Source organism: Lolium rigidum, chromosome 6 (genome assembly GCF_022539505.1).
Source record: "Lolium rigidum isolate FL_2022 chromosome 6, APGP_CSIRO_Lrig_0.1, whole genome shotgun sequence".
Classification (NCBI taxonomy): domain Eukaryota; kingdom Viridiplantae; phylum Streptophyta; class Magnoliopsida; order Poales; family Poaceae; genus Lolium; species Lolium rigidum.
Window position 1 is genome coordinate 344,366,867 of NC_061513.1, and position 19,690 is coordinate 344,386,556.

Genomic DNA, 19,690 nt, shown 5'->3' on the forward strand with positions numbered 1-19,690 from the left:
TCAATAAAGCTATGCACTGGAAGTTTCATTTAGAATGAAGATGTAAAAAATATACTATGCCATGAACTGCAATACTGCCTCACTGGGGTAGATGCAGCCTTTTATACAGATGCTACAACTGTGTAACTTACTTTCTATATAGTGTACACTTCCCGCGCGGAAATTTGGTACAGATCCTCAATATCCCGATAGCACCACATCCACACTACAGTAGAAAGGAAATCATCAAATGACACTCACCCAGGAGTTGCGGGGTTCTTATATTTCACTTTACAATCCCAATGAACAAGAGGCATGAAAACTAACAGTATGATTTATAGAAAGTTACAACATAGCGATGGTAAGGTTATATGAAGAAATTAATCTATAAAGTGGAGAAAGTATGCATTATTTCCAAGACAAGACGCAATTGTTGTTCTCCCAAAAAAATATATATTATCCAACAACTTGGGAAAGGCATACTGGTTATTCTAAATAAGTATCGTAGTTAATTTTGATAAAAGGCATGATTCTCTGGTGCGTAGCTTCCCCTAGATCAGGGTGGCAACAACAAAGTACAGACTTTACAATACCTAAGCACTTCAAGCAAGTCCAACAAGAGCCAGAATAAACAGAGAGCGGACCATGAGAAAAGGAGGAGAGGGCTAGTAGATTATATGCCTGAGTATCTCGTTCATTGACAAATCTGGTCTGTTGATCCTTTCCCTTACTTCAGAAATGGCAATTAAAGGCATACAAAATTGAGAAAAATAATTAGTAAATATTCATATAAGAAGACCTAGAGATCATGAGGGAGTACAGGATAGCACATCGATGGGAAGAATGAATACCTGCAGTACGAACCAGAAACACCAATGCTTGCCGCTGTCATCAGAGATGTAAAATCTCCAAACTGAACAACAGACTATAGTTAGAAAAGAATAACGAACTTACGACATCATTCCGCACTGATATTGTCTACCCCCACAAAACATACACATACTGTATACTTATAAAAAACGCCTACATGCTGAAATTTCTAGAGGTCTTAACAATCAAATAATTGGTCATCTTACCAGAAGTAGAACATTTATTTGTCTACGAATGAACAAACAGAGAAGACATAAGTGGAGAGTAAACCGATCATCTCAATATTTTGAAAGCTTCTTACCTGCATCAAATCGCTGCAACCTGAGCATGCTCATGTACATAGAGTTGTTAAGCCTGCAATGCCGCCAGGAGGTGTTGACTCAATACCAAGACCAAGGGCTGACGGTAGCAGACGACACACATGTTGGCCGGACAGGGCGCCAAGGAAAATCAAGGCAACAAGTTGGGATGCATATGTGGTCAATGTTTCTTGACAGCAAGAAAATGGAAGGCGACAAACCCTTGACAGCAGTGGAAACAAATTACTGAACACTAACTACACACATGGATTTTCGTCATCCATTTATGTAGCATCTAAGCAATTGTATAACTTGAATTTTTGGCATGAACAATTTATACGGGAAGCAGAGCAGGGACAAAGCAAACCTCTGCAATTTTAGACATTGCGTGAAATACTTTACTTCCTTGTACAGAAACAAAAACTGAAGAAACCATAACATGAAGTTATTACTTCACTAATGTTAATTAACTCTAATGCTTATAACTGAAGCACCATGAAGCCTAAAAGAAAAAAAAAGGGCAGGCTGCAAATTTCATAAAAACTGAACTGAGATCTTATATTCCAATCACATGATCAGTTCCGCTGATCTCACTTCCATGAACAAATGTACTGAAAAGATGGTTAGAGAACATCGAGAGCAAATCCATACCGGAGCTTAATTTGGCATGTATCCTAGTGAAGTGGCTAAGAGCTTCCTATATTGATACATTGGGCGAGGAGGAGCAGCCAACATCTTTAGTGAATTAAAGAATCCTTCTGTGGAAGCTTTTCAGCTATATCTGACATGGAATTATACATGCAAAATCATAAAGTTTTAGTATAAATATGACTAAAAGCCAAATCAATTTACATGAAAAATAAAGAAAAAACTCCTATAAAGTAGTAAGCAAACATGCAGATTCAAAGCAGCTATAGAACATGTAAATTCAGAAATAGATATTTATTGAACATGATTGCATCAGAAATTCCCCTTCCTTGAAGCCTTTCACATTGTTGCACTAAGCCCACTCGCATTCAGAACATGATATCCACCTTTGTTTCTCTAACAGCCCACTCGCATTCAGAACATGGTATCGACCTTTGTTTCTCTAAAGCCAAACTCCCGTTTCTTCGCATTGTCTCTTGATTCAGAGATATGCTTTAACAATGCAATTAACAGAGCTATATTGACATAACAATTCGCATAACCTACAGAAAGTGTAAGTTTGTTTCAAAAAAAGAGTGTCAAATTTGAACCAGTTGAAATATGCAATAAATCATAACAGAGCAGTATAACGCTTTTAAGTGGTAGTGACAAGAGGCTAAAATAAGTTCGCTGAAATTAGTATTAATGCTAGACTAAGTATGACTATTGAACCTAGGATAAGCTTATAAAAGCACTTGCAAAAGATGCAGAACAGAGTTAACAAAAACTCATACCATAATTCTAAAAAAAACAAATCCCTCGTTACTCATCTTCACAATATTAATATCAGGAAATTTCATAGAGAGACCAAAAAAGGGGAATGTGTATTCTTTAATCGTGTCCAAAAAATTTACTCCTTTCTTTTTTTAGATAATATTTCCTCTATTCGAGGCAGCAAATATTTGGATACTTTCAAGTTTCTGTGGATGTGTGCAGAAAAAACTATCGTTTTCTTCATCAATGATCATGTGAGGTTCAAAAAATGTTTTGTCATGTTCTAACAGCAAGTGCCTAAGCTATTATTCATGATCGAATGTATCAAACTTTGCGCTTTTTCCCAGCAGGGCTCCAGCAAATAACTTGTAGCAAAACATTAATTCAGCATAAGGTTACCCTACTGGACATTGCTAATTAATATTGAATAGGTGCCTACAAATGAAACCATATACAAAGGAACTCGAGATTAGTAAGTGGGACCCTTATTGAGATAAAACCAATATACAGACAAAAAACTGGATTACTCGCCTAAATGATGTGTAGTTCCTTAACCTAATCATTTAGTCAAATAGATGTGAATCCGCTGTACTAACAAGATGCAAATGGTAGACTTAACGTAGTAGAAACGTAGTGAAAAATCATGATTAATCGGTTCTTTCACTGGTTCCATCTAAAATGTCCAGACTAACCATATCACAAAGTACAACAACCTAAGTCTGTAATCCAGCAACTGATTACTAATTGTCATCTATGCCAAATGTAATGTGGTGCATCAACAAGTCAGGCATGAAAGCTGGGGGATTGCTACCATGCTCACAGCTGGTGCCTACATCAAATAATATCTCAAGAATGGGCCGGAGAACCGAGAAGTATCACAAGAAACAAGATAAGCGAGAGGTCCCGGTGTGTGCACATACCAAAGGAAAAAAAACCTGGATCAAGCAGACTCGGGAATCCAAATCTTCTATGCAGCCTAGGACATGAAGATAATTTGCCGGTGTGGTTGCCTTGCTGTTGTGAGCGTCGTTCTGAGTAGCATAGGAGGGAATATTTTCCAGCTCTATCAACCTCGAATCACATATAACCATTGCATGGATCAACATTGAATGCTTTTTCTACATCACAAAACTTCTTATATTGAATAAAAATAAATATATAGAGGATCTAGGTAAATATTCAGAACTGCAAGATTCGGAACAATTGAAGCCTCCAATGCAACAAAAAATGTTTTCAGATCAAAGGAAAACCTAGTAAAGTAAAGTAAAAATATTGAAGCCTCCAGTACACTCTATGGACCTGTGGAACTGTAGCGTAAGAAAAAATATATATCTAACTAAAGATTGTCAACAAACCACTGTAGAACTACATTACCTACAGTTCATTTCCAAGGAAGTCTGTTATCCTACAATTTCAATAAACAATTCTAATTCACCACAAGGAAACATCTTCAATCTCAAGGTTTTTTAAATGCTCCAATAGAAAGAGCAAGACCACAAATTCTATCATGAATCAAAAACTTGAATCTTTTGGGGGGTCTCAAGACAGACATTCAGACTATATATCATGTAACACAAATAGAGTACTCAAAAATAAGCATCTCTCAAAATGCCATGCAGAGAGATCAATAACTACCCCCCATTAAATTATAGAAATAGGCTGTTCATATAGTAACCAGAAAAACATGGCAATGCAGTAGCTATAACCATGAAGAACAAAAAGGTTCTTAATCATACAAAATCTTAATAAAAAGCTCTCAAAGCATTTAAAACCAAACCATAATGGATAGAAAGAATGATTGAAATCCAAATCGTTAAGCTGTACCTATGGATTTGAACCTCTGTGGCTAGCAGAATCATGCTTGGAGCCAGGAACAACTTCAAAAGGACCCCCACCATGATTAAGCATAACAGATTCACACTACAAATTTAATTTTAAAAATGAAAATGACAACTAACTTTTTGTTTCAAATATGCTGTTAGCTGAAAGAGTAAACATCATTCTCCAGATGGAGTAACGATACTAATAAGAACATCATAAGAAGACCCATTTTATCGTAAGAATTGATACTGCAGCAGCGAACCAACTCTTTATTAGTCAGGGATACAACTACAAACAAATATGGTAATTTATTTTTGTGATCTGAGATTTATTTGAAGGAAACGGAGGTATCAAATATATATGGATATTCCACAAATGCAAACCTCACCATCTGCAGCACCTACATAGGTATACAAGCTCTTTCTTGCCTTTTTGATTTTTATGTGACATTGCTAGCTAGGTTCGGTGTGCAATGTGCTACCTTGGGTATATAGGTTTTGGATCATTGTTTGGCAGGTTAAGAAGCAAACGGAGATGTAAAAATACAAGAGGAGTTCAGATCTAAGAATGAAGAAAAGTTGCACACATGTTGGCCTTCTTGATCTCTTATTCACAGACCTGCACACATGAAAAAAAACATCATTTGGCAATTAAAAGACAGATTGCTAGAGGGCAGGGTTGTCAAGCACACAGCTTAAAAAATTACAAACAAAGATTTTAATATCTTACAGCAGCTTGCATTGGGTTAAGACCATCATTGCACGATACCATCAGAAAACCATTGTTCCTATAAATTCCTGGAAGATGGTGACAACAATAAACCATTATCACAAGACCTAATGACTAAAAAGAGCTCTAATTCCACACAACATCAGATATGGGGAGGGAAAGGTATCAGCTCAACCTGCACAACGGGTTGCAAGCACAGCAGCAAAAGCACCATTTGTTCATCATGGACAAAAGGGGTTACGAATCTCAATCTGACCACAATCTTCTCCATAAAAATCAACCCGGATTCAACCCAAAGCACACCTAATCTGCAAACAGTGGCATCAATATAGATCAAGAGGGGGGAAATCCTAATGATGTAGGCACAAATAAGGGGGAAGAGGAGGGGGATAACCAGGTTCACCGGAGCCTCTCTCTCTCTCACGAGAAGCTTTCCTTAACGCTCGGACGAAATCGAGGGCGAGCGCCGCCAGCCGCCGCCCCGCTCGGTTGCCGCCTTTCGCCGCCAGCTCGCGGCCAGCCGCCGTTGGACGAAATCGAGGGAGCGAACGAGCACGCGCCTCTTCCGAATCCGTGCTCGTCCACCTCCGTCCCAGCGCCGCCCTTAGCTGCTCCTCCACCTCCAGCGCTGGGTGGGTTGAGGCGGAGAGGCGCGATGGCGGCGGCTTGGAGTCGCAGAGGGCGAGGCGCGAGGGGGCGAGGCACGACGACGGTGGCGGCTCGTGGCGGCGGCTCGTGGCGGCGGCTTGGGGAGCGCACGGGATTGGGGAGGAGAGAAGTGGAGGCGAGCGGACGGGATTGGGGAGCGAGACACGGGGATTGGGTGCCCGCGATCTAGGGTTTTTTACTGTCCCACGCGTGAGGGAGGAAGATGGTGACTTGAACAAGCGGGTGTGGCTGCCCCCGACCGGCGGGCTCCACACGCAACTGGTCCCATAAGTCATTGGCTCGTTTTAAAGAGAACAAAGTGCAGAAAAAATCGCTGCATCGAACGGTTGTGCTGAAAAGCGGAAGGAGGACGCCCCGATCGGACGGCCAACGAGCATTTGCCCCTCTCAGGTGCCTTGGATGGCCGGGTAGTGTAGGAACATTTATAGAAGTAATTTCAAATATAGCCACCATCTCATCATCTAAAAACAATACACGGAAAACATTCTAAATCAAACAAAAACCCTTCCACACCGATGAGAGGCCCCGCCACGGCTCCAAGATCCAAGGCCGTTGTAGATCACAAGGTAAAGTACGCTCCAGTAACTAACTAGCTAGCTAGTGCCACGTGCCCCTCCACGACCACTACCTCCCAAGTCATGATCGCATGATCCCGTTCAATATAGCCGTGCTCGGTCACGTTCATCACAATCCCTACGCACCGGCCGGCTGCTTCGTTTACGGCTTGGTAGCAGCCGGCTGCACCTAGCTAGCTCGCACACTGCCGGTCTAGCTATAAATATCCACACACAACACGCATCGTACTTCCACTACGAATATCTCATGGTCTAAACCAACACCGGTTTGATAGTTACTCGTGTATCAGTGTATGGTGTCCACCAGATCCCGTTGATTAAGACCCGATTGGTTCGATCATCCGGTTACGCATGGATAGCAGCAGTTGGATCGATGGCTACACCGCCAACAGCACCGGCGTCGGCGGCAACGGCGGTTTCATGTGTGGCTACACTGCCAGCCGCTTCCCTTCGGCGTCTCTGTGCAGGGAAGACGAGGAGCAGCAGCATGAACTGCTCCTCAACGCGCAGATTCAGCAACACCTCAACCAGGCAAGAATTAATGAGTCCAAGCTGATTCATTCAAATACCAGATCATGCATGCAGCCAGCAATCGGAGTATCTAATTTTGGTATGTGAACCTGCAGATCAGCATGCACATGAGCGCGGACGACGTCGAGCCAGCTGCGTACGGCGGCGCCATCCATTCCGTCGACTTCCTCCCAAATTCTCTCCACGACGCCGGTGCCTCCAGCTTCCCCTCTTCTTCATCCGCTTCCTCCTCGCTCCACTCCGCCTCGCTCTCCTGCAGCCCAGAGATCAGCTCCACTGCGGCGCACGTCCTCGCGGCGCCGTCAACCACCGTACAGTTCCCCGAGGTCTCCTCCTTCCTCTGCGACGACTTCACCGACACGCCCGAAGAAATGGCGCCTGGTGTCATGTCGACGAGCGCGAGCGCGTTCAGGCGCTACGAGCGGCACCTTGGCCCCCGGCGGAAACTGACGAAGCCGGCATGCGGGCAGAGGATGTTCAAGACGGCCATGTCGGTCGTTGGCAAGATGCACACGGCCATGAGGTACAGGCAGCAACAACAGCAGGAGCAGTACTGCTACCAGCAGCAGCAACAGCAGGCGTCGGGAAACCAGCTGCAGCACATGATCTCCGAACGCAAGCGCCGTGAGAAGCTTAACGACAGCTTCCACGCCCTCAGAACCGTCCTCCCTCCGGGATCCAAGAAAGACAAGACATCGATACTGATCATCGCGAGGGAGTACGTGACCTCGCTCAAGTCCAAGGTCTGTGAGCTCGAGGAGAAGAACCAGGCGCTCCAGGCGCTGCTGGCACGGGGCCCCACCAGCGGCGTCGGCGCCGAGGAAGACAAGAAGGTCGAGATCCAGATAACTGCCGCGGGGGGCGATCAGAACGGGGAGGTTTGCACGGTAAAGATAGCGGCGAGGCCGGCGCGCGGGAACACGACGGACGTGGTGCTCAGGACGCTGCAGTGCCTGAAAAATCAGATCGGGGAAGACGTCAGCCTGCTCTCGATGAGCACCGACCAAGCCGGCGACGGGCCTCATGGAGCAAGCCTGACATTGCACCTCAAGGTAGTAAAGTTTTTTTGCTTAGCAGTAAATAAATATAATAATCAACATACACCTCAGAAACCTTAGTTTAGTGAATATAATAACAACAAACCAACATCGATCGCATTGGTAGCTCCGTCACGAACGTTGACTAGCCAGGTTTTTCCATGAAAATTAAATTAAGAACCCGTGACACCACGCTCTACTGATTTTTTTATTTTTTTTTGAGGGAGCTCTACTGAATTATTACTGCGGCCTGGACAAATTTATTAGCTATTAACCCCTGGTTTGATTTCGTTGCAGTCGGGAGCGAAGTGGGAAGAGGAGGCCGTCAGAGAAGCCGTGACGAAGGCCGTGACGACTCCGGTGCCGGCCGGTCTCGGCGGCGCTGAGTGATGGAGCCGGTGGAGCATGACCGCGATCAGCTCGTCGTCATCATCGATCGTGATAGCTCGCTCGCTGAAAGACCGTCGCTAGCTGGGAATCCCGCATCCACCCACTGGTCGACGCGATGTGGTCAGAACAACAAGAGGAAGAGGAGATATCAATTACAGTAATACTCCATGCTGGAGAATTCAGCCGCAGACAGGATGATCGTGATCGTGATCGGTCAAAGGAATTTATTAGAGAAGACAACCTGATAGACATGCACGAGGACGAGGAGGAATGGTCCACGAACACTCGCTGAAAGATCGTCGACGTCACATTGACCATGCTACCCGAACGTCGAAGAATGCATTCCATTGACAACTGACAATAGCAATTCGTCGAAGCTTAGCTTGTTATGTCTATAAGTAGATCTATAAACCTAGTGTGGTGTCGCAATTCCATTGACAATTGTAATTGCTTTGTTTCCTCTACCTAGCTTTTGCTAAGTCACGTCACTCTACGTGATTTTTTTCACATGCGTCTTACTTTGATATAAACTGGTACAGTGGCGGATCTTGAAAGAAAATCCTGGGCGGGCCAAACTACAGCACAAAGATTTGCTCTAAAACTAAATCATTTTTTTCTTTGACTATCCTTGCCCATGGTACCTGCATTGCAATTTGTAAAGAACAATAGAAAAATTATTCATGCTACCAAATAGTTATCGAATAATTTAGTTGCAATCAAACTGCAACGATATGGTCGTGAAGTGATTTGGGGAAAGTGTCACTTCTGCCGTGCGCGTAGGAAGAATTGGATCAGCTGCCGAGGTGCAGCAGAAAAATCGAAGGTAGATGATAAGAGGACATGAGAGCTTGTGACTAGGTCTCTGAATCGCCGCCGCTGCAAGTTTTCTGGTCGTTTGCTGGCCTGCATCTGTTTTCTACCTAGGAATTGCAGATGTGGGGATGGAGCCTAGGCGGCAGGCGCCCGCACGCTCTACTTGCTGCTGGACGGATGCCATCGAGTCTCTCAGATAGTCCTCGTGCTACCTCCGCCGTTCAGTCACCGACTCAGGCAGGTCGCCAGCTGCTCTAGATAGTGGCCTAGCGCCATGGACGCGTTGGTGATGAGTCGAGTAGGAAAATGATGCGACAACGACGACTGGGTCGGAAACAGATGAACCTCTCCCCTTTGTATTGGACCGAGTTATCGCTTTAGTGGGATTTTCACATAGAGGCATAGGTATACAACTTTTTTGTCACCTGGATTGGGCGGGACATGGCCCGATTTTGCCCCCACTAAGATCCGCCAGTGAACTAGTACCTCCGTTCCATAATTCTTATTGTGGTTTTAACTAAGCGAGTACACATGAGATTTAAACTGAATATTTGAGGTGATATGGGTTTTCTGCACGATCAGGTATCACTCTAATTCCCTTCAACTAGGGTTGCAAGATGGGCGGGTTGCGGAACAACTGATTGCACTAGCTCTTTTTAAAATCTGCTTCAATCTGTAACCTCATTTGATCTAAATCTGTCGTTTGCGGGACTCTTTGCGGACACCGATCGGAAATCTAGAAGGCTCCGGAATGCACACGTACAACATCGCAGCAGCTAAGTCCACATTTTAGCAAGGGACGTCTAGAGACGTGCATTCTTCTAGAAAATCATCATGCTATAAAGAGTAAAATGCACCAACGAGCCTCATTCTTTTGTGTATATGTCATGTTAGTCCCAGTTATATAGAAATGTATGCTTTTAGGTCCATATGTAATTCAAGTGGTCAGCCCACATGGGCCCATGCCCACTGCCACATCGGGAGGTCGTCACATGTGCGACACAGATGAAGGGAATATTTTATTTGCTCAAAAAAAAATGAAGGGAATATTTGCAGAAATTTCCTGTCTTTAACTGCATTTTCATTTGTGGTCCATGTCTTTTCTTCTTTGGTGCGGCGATGGCCAGGTGTGAAGCTGCTAGTAGTGGTTTCGGCAAGGGCTGGAGAATGTGGCTAGAGCTTCAATACCGATGGAGGCACTCCAACCTGTACTTCGTTTTGGGAACTCCCAGCTGCTTTGCCCAGCAGCATCGGCTCCATAGCCCTTCCTTGTTGTGTTGACCTCTCTTGCCAAAGGATTTGAGGGATCGGGGTCCTTCATCACCATTGATGTTGCCATCTTCTCAGCCTCCGACACTGAGCCACCGTTGCCCTTGATCTCCTCCATAGCTTTGACCAAGTTCGCCTTCCTCTACTTCCTGGCCACCCCAAGGTGCTCCCGAGACATACAAAGCCATCCCCGAGCGACCATCCGTCCTCAACCATCTTCATCGCATCTGCGTGCTCCGTCACTGGGGCCATGGATCACGTGAGAATGCAATTAGAGCTAGTGAGATTTCTGGCAAATATTATTGTCGACGTGGCAGCGGGCATGGGACCATGTTAGCCGATGTAACGAGCTCGACTTAAAAGGACCACCAGTTAACCACTTAAGTGAGACATGAGACTAAAAGTATGCATTTCTATAGAATCAGCACTAACACATGGAAGCACAAAAAAGGACCTCTAGTGCATTTTACTTTACAATAAATTGTGCATTTGCAAGATAATTTTGCATCATGCATATCGATCTGGAGTATGTCAAAGGATGGGGCCCCTTCTACTGCATTACCATATCACGTGTATTCAATGGATGTGAGAATCTGACAGGATGAGGAATGGTCAGATTCATTGAAACATAGCGGTCAGCTTGATCAGACATTCAAACTCAGCTTTATATAGGCGTTTTAATTTGGTTAGGGGGGAGCGTAACACGTGTTCATGTTGACTATTTACCAATTGTGGTCGTCTTTCTCTTTTTTCTTGTTTGAGAGCAACCGCATATTTACCATAGAGGAAACAAATCCAGATTGTAAAAAACCACTGTAATATAATAAGCTGCTCTGCTTGAATCGGCGACGATACCAACTCTATGCCAGGTCCCCAAGTTTTTCGTTGTTTGAGAATTATTATCATTTTGTATCGGGGGAGAAATTGACAGAAAAAATGTGATGACTAGGCCAAATCTGAAGAAAAATCATAACAAACCTGCTAAATGGGAGTGTCAAATGTTGCCTTAGCGCACGTTACTGCAAGCGCAGTGCGTACAACAAGTAAAATGGAATTAGTGTGCAAGAACATGAGCAAGACACATCATTCTGCAAAATGGTATTATATTCAGGGTGACATAAGCACCTGTGTACTTGTGCAGGAACGAGAAACACTAGGAGAAAATTCAAGCATGGATGGATGCTCCATCTTTAGAAAAACAAGATAAAGGAATAGAATTTTGTTGTGTAGTCCGAGTTGTTATTCAACATTTTCCGTGTTCAGTTCTCACTAGTTTTTCCATCCAACCATATTAAGATTTCCAAGCAAAACCATCATTTGATTAAATACATATGTAGAATTATCTTGCATATGCACACTTCAGAAACTTCAGAATACATGTGTAGAATTATCTGGCATATGCTGGATCCATCATTTGATTGAGTACATATGTAGAATTATCTTGCATATGCACACTTCAGAAACTTCAGAATACATATGTAGAATTATCTTGCATATACCGGTGGGTAATTTTGATTTTCAGAAACTTCAGACAGTAGTAAACAATGGATAGCTGGATCCATCATTTGAGTTTGATCACTTCGCTGGTTCCTGGTACCGAAACACTCAAGCCCACACATCATCCGCTTGTTGTGGTTAAGTTGTTGTTTTTTTCCTGAAAGGAAAGCTGTTGTTTAATAAAACAATATTTTTTTTCAGAAGTTACGGTTCTTTAAAACTACTGAACCAGTTGCTGCGGTTTTCTAATATTTGCTCAATCTTCTTACCTGGAAAACCAGTGGACAAAGTTACTTGCCTTTGTAGTTAAGATTGAAATCTACGCGATAGACCTTTATCTTAACGTATATACACAGGGGCGTGCACTTGACTTGCTTTACTTCAACTTCCCCAATAATCAACTTCCCCAAACTTCCCTCGAGTCCCAACTACGACTGAGCAAACCGGAGAAAATGAACCTTAACTCCCTCAAAACAATAAAAAGAAAAGGAACCTACCTTAAACCCTCTTTCCCGTGGAAGCTGAATCAGAAATCATTCTATTCTTTTCTTTTTTGAGACGGGAATCAGTAATCATTCTTAAGACTGATCCATCTCACCTCCCTCTCACTGACCAGTGAGAACGTCTTCGCTCAGCCAGCCTGAAACAACCGACCGCAAGGGCCAACATTGACAATGACAGCAGAACCATCAGAGAAAGTGCATGCTGTTGTCTATTCTTTGAGAGGAAAGGAAGTGCACGCCTCATCTATGCGGAAAAATACGCTTCTATCTACTCAAATTAACACTCTCTAGGAAGAGCACGTGCAGAAGGGAGGGGGACATGTAGGCTGGACCAAGACTAGTCATCACAATACTTCCATGCTAGTATATACGTATGCAGGATAGGAACATTGACCTGTCCATATCGGCTGGCTTGACTTGCCAGAGAGTGCAGAGACTGGAGAGTAATTAACTGCAAGTAGTGGAAGCTAATCACCTTTCGTGAAAGGAAAGTAACGACATCGCACCAGTGCTTAAATTTCTCTTTCCTTTCGGTTTGGCTACTTTACCTTGGAACCCTTCTAAGCGTTCTCAGCGCTGTGTTAAGAGAAAGCAACGCATCAGTGCCAGTTTTGTTACCTGGGTACAAACAAAACCCCATTAGAGAACCCTAACGATAGTACAATGCAGAGAGTGTGGATGTAGAAATATCAAGTCGATCTTAGTACTAACCCTAGCTAGTTTAGTCTGATGGATGCATGGCAGCAGCCGGGAAGATTCTCTTTTGGCTCCCACATTTCCACGCAACTGGAGTCCAACATGGCAACATAGACAAACAAATTTATATGTATATGCATGGTTGCTGCTTAGCGAGAATAGTAGGCTGGACAGACAGGGTCCTCACGTTTTACAGTTCATTCTCTACCTTATGATTTCGTCACAGCTACCTCTTTTGTCAGTCAACATGCGACTGTAGATCAACATATATGAACATAAGGAGAAATTTGAATGTGACTTGTCTACAACAACAACAACAAAAAATAACATAGTAATAATGGATCAGCGGGCATATTCACTCTCCGTAAGTGGTGGGACAATTCAATCTCACTTGTCTGAAACATTTCTTTTAAGAACACCCTAATACTGAATCAACGGTGACTCGTTCACCGCAAATGTGTGTTCAATCGCAATAGAATTATAGAATTACACGAGTCCAAAGCTTTGGATAAATATAAAAAGCAGCGTGTATGACCTAACATCCCCGGGTTCACAAATGAGTATATAGCTTTAGAAGCAGCATTAATTCTGAAATGGTCTAAGTACGTAGGCTCCTGAGAATTAAGGAGGAAGGGAGACAAGTCATCTCTTGACCACCATATAGACTACAGTTCTACACAGACGACTAGTTGCCGTTAGATTTGAATAGACAATGGAAAAAGAAGCAGCTACCAAAAAGACTTGGAAAGCTCATCAAGGACGGTAGATCTTTAAAAACAAAAATGATTGCACATGCCTTCCCCTCTCCCACCCTAATTTTTCTTTTGCAAGAATTTTGTTAAGATTGAGAAAACGACATATACAAGCCAGAATACAAACGAACTACTACTCTCTTCGAACTACTGGTGTCTTAGCCGCCATCCAAAGAGCGAAATCACCTAGATTCAGTGGATCAAACGAGTTATATTGCCTAAGTCAACGAAGAAGAATATAGGTGAAAAAAATGAATAAACCGACTAGGTGTGATGATCTTGATAACTCTCCAGGTCAGCCTAAGAAGTATATAGGACATCTATGTCGACACAACATGATTCATTAGTTCCTTATTATTCGACTTTGATTTCTAGGTAAATATTGGTAGGCATATGGGCTATGGCTCTGAGATAACTCAATGTGACCTGTCTGAAACAATTTTTGAACATCGTAATACTAAATCAGCGGCTGTACTCGTTCTTCATAAGTTTGTGTTCATGTAATAAGAGTACACAAGTGCACAGCTTTCCACAAATAATCAAGTCTGAAGCAGCATCTGGCGTACTCCCTCCGGTTCAGAAATAAGTACAAAGCTTTAGAACCATCATTCCAATATGACCTACGTTGGCTCCTGGGGGTTAAGGAGGAAGCTAGAAAAGTCATCTCGTGACCGCAAGATATTTTTGCAGTTTTCCATGGACTAGTTGCCAGCAGATTGAATAAACAAGGCAAAAGAAGCAGTTACCAAAAAGACGTGGAAATGATAGAAAAAAATCCAGGGCAGCAGAGCTTTAAGAGTCAAAAGAAAGCACATGCCTTACCCTCTCCCACTGTAAGAAATAGAAGGAAACGTGCGGCTTTTGAAACTCAGTTGATCCAATGAGTTCTATTGCACTAGTTAAGTATTGCGACAGCAAAGCAATGAATAAACCAACTAGGTGATAAGCTTGATAGATCTCCAAGATAAACATAAGAAGTATATTCCAGTCATTATATGACATACCGACATAACATAGTTCACTGCTTCCTTGTTTTTCAACATAGATTTCTAGGTACATATTGGTAATCATGTGCCTCTGAGACAAAAAAAAAGTAAGAAGGGAATAAATCCCCTCCAATATGGGTTGAAAAATGGTACCAGGTTCCTAACAAGTCTTAATGAGCCAAAAATATATCAACGGTCTACGGGTGCAAACCCCTGGCTACTGGGTCGCTTCTCAAACAGATTTCTCTGTCGTTTTCAAAATAATACCAGACCCTTCTATGCCTTCTTTGTACTGAAGCTCTTTTTTAAGGTGTATACTGAAGCTTTGAAGTTCAACAATTTCGTCTTAGCCAGTAACCTCTTAAATCTATTCATTTTGCTTCATTTTTTACTTGCCGATTAGACAACTTAGGTGAGACTTTTTCAGTTCCACTACAAAGACTAGTACAAAGGTATGGACTATGGACATTTTCTTCTTCACACTCATTGAGGATCTTAGCGTATCACACATAGCTTTACCATGCTGTTGGTGACACAACCGCCATCAGGGGTGAATTTCAAGCGCCCTGGTACTATTAAATGCAAAACATCCATCTCCACATGCAAGCAAGCGGGCCGCTGCAAGTCCAAGTGTTTCAGTTCTATAAATGGACTTTCTAATTAATACTTCATTAGAAATTGCACACGTCCAACATATTATAACATCCATACACCCTCTGCATTGACCTTGAACATCAAGGGGGAAGTTTATTACAACTTAAAGATTTAATTATCAGCACAATAGCACATGCCAAACATGACCTTGTTGTCACCAGAATTGATTTGGCTCGATTTCAGTAAGTGTAGTTAAAAGAGTAGGTATATGTCAACATTTTTTTCTGATAATAAACGGATAGAATTGATAAGACATCTTGATGGTTTCTGCCGATACACATGTATGCATATCTAGATTCCAGCATTCTGACTGCCTGATTGCAGTACTATCGCAAGAATCGCCAATGGTTTCGAAAAAAAATTAGTAAGGACAGTTGGGATCTGAAACGGGCCAGACGTTATCCCTATCCATACCCCCGCAAGCAGAACCCTAGTGAAAGCGAGGTCGCAAAGGTACCTTGAGCGCAGCAACAACCTGATGGCGGCGAAGCCCACCGGGGCGCGGAGCCCGACGGATGCCTCTAGGCCCACTACAGGAATCGACGTAGACGCCGACGGCCGGCTGCCCTCGGCGTAGCCACGCCTGGCCCTCGGCGTAGGCTACGCCGACGGCAGCCCTCGGCATAGCCCCTCGGCGTCCAGGTCCCTCGGCACCCGTCATCGTGCCGTCGGCGTAGGGCCGGCCGTCGGCGTATGCCGGCTATACCGACGGTGCGACTTCCCCTCGGCGTAGCTGCCCTCGGCGTTTGGCCACGGCCGGCCGTCTCCGTTAACGGTGCTCCGTCGACGCCGACGGTAATCCCTCGGCATAGCCCAGCCATCTGCGCGCCGGGTGGGCGACGTGGCGCGTCGTGGCGCCGCCAGCTGTGCCTCTACGCCGAGGGCAACCCCCTCGGCATATACTTGATCCATGCAGCCAGGCCGTGGACACGCGGCAGAGCCTGGGCGCGTCGGGCTACGCCGAGGGCAACCCCCTCGGCATAGACCTGACCATATGGTCCTATGTCAGGGTCTATGCCGACGGCCTTACCCTCGGCATAGGGCCTGCCATTTTTTTTTTTGTTTTCCAGTTCCAGTTCCAGTGCAATCCAGTTCCAGCTCCAGTTCATATAATCCACCAAATTCACATAAATATCATATAATCGACCAAATTCGTCATAATTCACGTAAATAGCATGAAATCCACATAGTAGCATACAAATACATCCAAATTCATCCAAAATCACCATAATTCATCCAAAATCACCATAATTCACATAAATAGCATGAAATCCACATAGTAGCATACATGGTGCATGTAGTAGCATACAAGAGGAGAGTGCCATGTCATCCAATACACAGTAGTAGGTAGCAAATGATGGCAAGCAAGAAGCCCGGTGCTGACTAGCGGAGGAAGGACCCGGGCGGGGTGTGTCCACCCACATCCTTGGCGAAACGAGCAGCCCGGGGTTTCGCTCCGTAGAAGCTGCAGAAGAACCACCCGGAGAAGGACCGGTAGCACGCCCGGGAGAAGTCGACGGAGAGGCACCGGGAGTAGTCCCGGGAGTAGTCGACGGAGAGACACCAGCAGAACGCCCAGAGACCGACCACCTTCATGAACCGGTGTGACCTCGCGCCCACCCGGCGATGCCTCGGTTCCCGGACCATCCCGTTCCCTACGTGTTCCCTACATGTTAGCAACTTGCGAGGCAAAGGAAAGTGGTAACTACCGGTTTGGCAAAGAACTTACCTCCGGTGTGGATCCGTAGTAAGTCGCAGCGAAAGCTGCCCTCGATGGCATGATAGGCATGTCCCCCGCCACGGTAACCGGAGCCGGTGGCGGTGTACCGCGAGACATAGAAATCATCATTTCCTGCAAGATAGGTTACAAGTTAGGCTTTGCAGAAATAAAGCATCAAACTGAGACTTGTCATCTACTTGCGTGAAGAAAGATTCAGACTTACTCCTATATACGCCATGTAGGCCGTATTCTGCCTATTCCACTGGGCAGCGGCCTCGCTGATACGCTTCATTGCAGGCTTCGAAGGCCGCCTCGAACTCAGGCTACAATTTCAGAAACAATGAATCTCGTAAACACTTAGCCATGTAGGAAGGAAAACCGGAAAGAGGATGAAAATGAGGAAACTTACATCGTAGGCGGGTGGACGAGCAGGCCGTGGACGAGGCCGGGGGCTGTCGGCGGTGAGGGTATGCTTGAGGCGCGTGTAGCTCGTGGAGTGGGTAGGCTTGACCACCTTATTCATCCAAGGGAAACGGCCATGCGGACGCCCGTGCCCCGACAGGACCAACGACTCCTCGTCGACCGGAATGCTCAAGGGGTCATCCACCTCGGGGTGACGAGACTTGACCATGTCGCAGTAGTCCTCCTTGGCGGCCTTGGCATTGCCGTAGTACCGTGGCCGAGGCAATGCGGGATTGGGCTTCTGCTTCGTCCGCATCATGTCATATATCCGGGCATCATGAAGCACCACCCCAGGTGGTGCCTCGGCCACCTGCATCGCGAAAAGAAAAGTTAAGCGTACCACAAATGAGACATGGCGGGAAATGAATGAAGGTCGTTCCATGTATATACATACCTTTTTCCCCTTGAAGCGGGTGTAGTCGCGGTTTCCCGCGCAAGTGTGTGCCACCGGTGCCTCGGTTCTCCATGTTACGCCTCGACACGGCTGCAAACTCCTCGTCCCGCCTCGAGCCACCTCGCCCTAATCAGCTCCTCCCATGCCTCCCTATGCTGCTCGGCCCACTCCGGACAAACCTGAAAACGCAATACTCAGCTCAAGATAATTCAATGAAAACTTAGCAAGCAATGTAGAATCTCATTGACATTTTACTCACCGACATGTACTCCTCAATGGTCATTGCCCATTCCTCCGTAGGCTCGTTACCAACATAGTACTCCTTCTTGACCCTCTTACCCTTGTTAGCCCGTAAGGCACTAGCGCCGGTGAACTTTTGGTTGTACCACCGCCGCGGTGTCAACCTCTCGCAAGCGCCACGCAAAGTGAGACGCGCCCGCGTGTCATGCTCCGGGTCCACACGATAGAAGCACTTCAATCATGCATAAATCAGTTGTGAAAGTCATGAGTTAGCACATTAGGGTCATCAACTATGAACGGTGCTCGAGAAATATATGCCTTACCCGAACTTGGTGGTCACAACCTCAGCAACTGTCGCGAAGCCTACGGCAGGGGCATCCTCATAGTCCGCCCAAGTAGTGGCTAGCTTCGTCGGGCCACCGGGGACCGTGCTAAGGGGAGTGTATCTCGCCGGGCCGGAACTTCTAATCGAGCCCCAAGCAAGCCGTTAGGCATGCGGGGGGCTTGGCATCCCATGTCCAATACTGTCGCAAATAAATCACACATTAGTACACATGCCAAATTGTTTATTATGCCCAAGATGAAAATACATGTTCGAAATTTCTGAAGTAGTACACTTACTCATCGCTCGAAGGAATGATAAGGGCCTTGTCATCATGGGTCTTCGGCTCCTTCCTCGCATCGGGGACTCTAGCTTCTCCACGAAGCTTCAAGGGCTTCGGCGCACCCCCATCCTCCATCACCTCCAACTCAGCCCTAGAGTCCGACTCGTGTGTAGACTCCGTCTCCATCTCCACCTCCCCACTAGACGGACCCTCTAGGTACAACTCAGGAGCCACGTCACCGTAAGCGGAGGGTGGCTCGTCAAAGTCCATGTGTACCCCGCCGCCACCTCGTCCTCCACCTCGTCCTCCTCGTCCTCGTCCTCGACCTCCACCTCGTCCTCCTCGTCCTCGTCCTCCATCGGCACCATCGGCGTAACGCGGATTGAGCACCGGGGCTCGATCACTCCGTCTAGTGGGTCTAGGAATATTCCTCTTCACCTGCGCCAGCCGTCTTAAGCAAGCTCTCGGAGTCTCGCCTTGCCGCTGCTCATATTGTCCACCACCCGCATTGAGAAGAATAAAACAGCTTAAGCACAAAGACATATTATATGAAGATACTAAGAATAAAAGGCACAATGCAATTAAGAAGCATGTTGACATAATAAAATGAAGATACTAAGAATAAAAGGCACAATGCAATTAAGAAGCATGTTGACATAATAAAATGAAGATACTAAGAATAAAAGGCACAATGCAATTAAGAAGCATGTTGACATAATAAAATGAAGATACTAAGAATAAAAGGCACAATGCAATTAAGAAGCATGTTGACAAATAAATACTAAGAATAAAAGACCC

General features: G+C 45.1%; 1 protein-coding gene and 1 long non-coding RNA gene across 2 annotated transcripts; one reads left to right on the forward strand and one right to left on the reverse strand.

Annotated features, from left to right (window-relative positions):
* Positions 1-4,843: 4,843 nt before the first annotated feature.
* Positions 4,844-5,390, reverse strand: LOC124661456. The gene is made up of 3 exons (XR_006990198.1): positions 5,275-5,390; positions 5,100-5,167; positions 4,844-4,988 (listed from the first exon to the last, which is right to left on the reverse strand). It is a non-coding gene; the product is annotated as an uncharacterized LOC124661456 (long non-coding RNA).
* Positions 5,391-6,694: 1,304 nt separating this feature from the next.
* LOC124664904 (putative transcription factor bHLH041) lies at positions 6,695-8,301 on the forward strand. Its single transcript, XM_047202323.1, has 3 exons — positions 6,695-6,874; positions 6,970-7,929; positions 8,209-8,301. The coding sequence occupies exons 1-3, from the start codon at positions 6,695-6,697 to the stop codon at positions 8,299-8,301; spliced, it is 1,233 nt and encodes a 410-aa protein (XP_047058279.1).
* Positions 8,302-19,690: the final 11,389 nt, after the last annotated feature.

Excerpts from the sequence above, each read along its gene's own strand:
- LOC124664904 (XM_047202323.1), top strand. The coding sequence starts at position 6,695 with ATGGATAGCAGCAGTTGGATCGATGGCTACACCGCCAACAGCACCGGC. Across the intron at positions 6,875-6,969 it reads TTCAGCAACACCTCAACCAG|ATCAGCATGCACATGAGCGC; the intron begins GCAAGAATTAAT and ends GTGAACCTGCAG. Across the intron at positions 7,930-8,208 it reads TGACATTGCACCTCAAGGTA|TCGGGAGCGAAGTGGGAAGA; the intron begins GTAAAGTTTTTT and ends ATTTCGTTGCAG.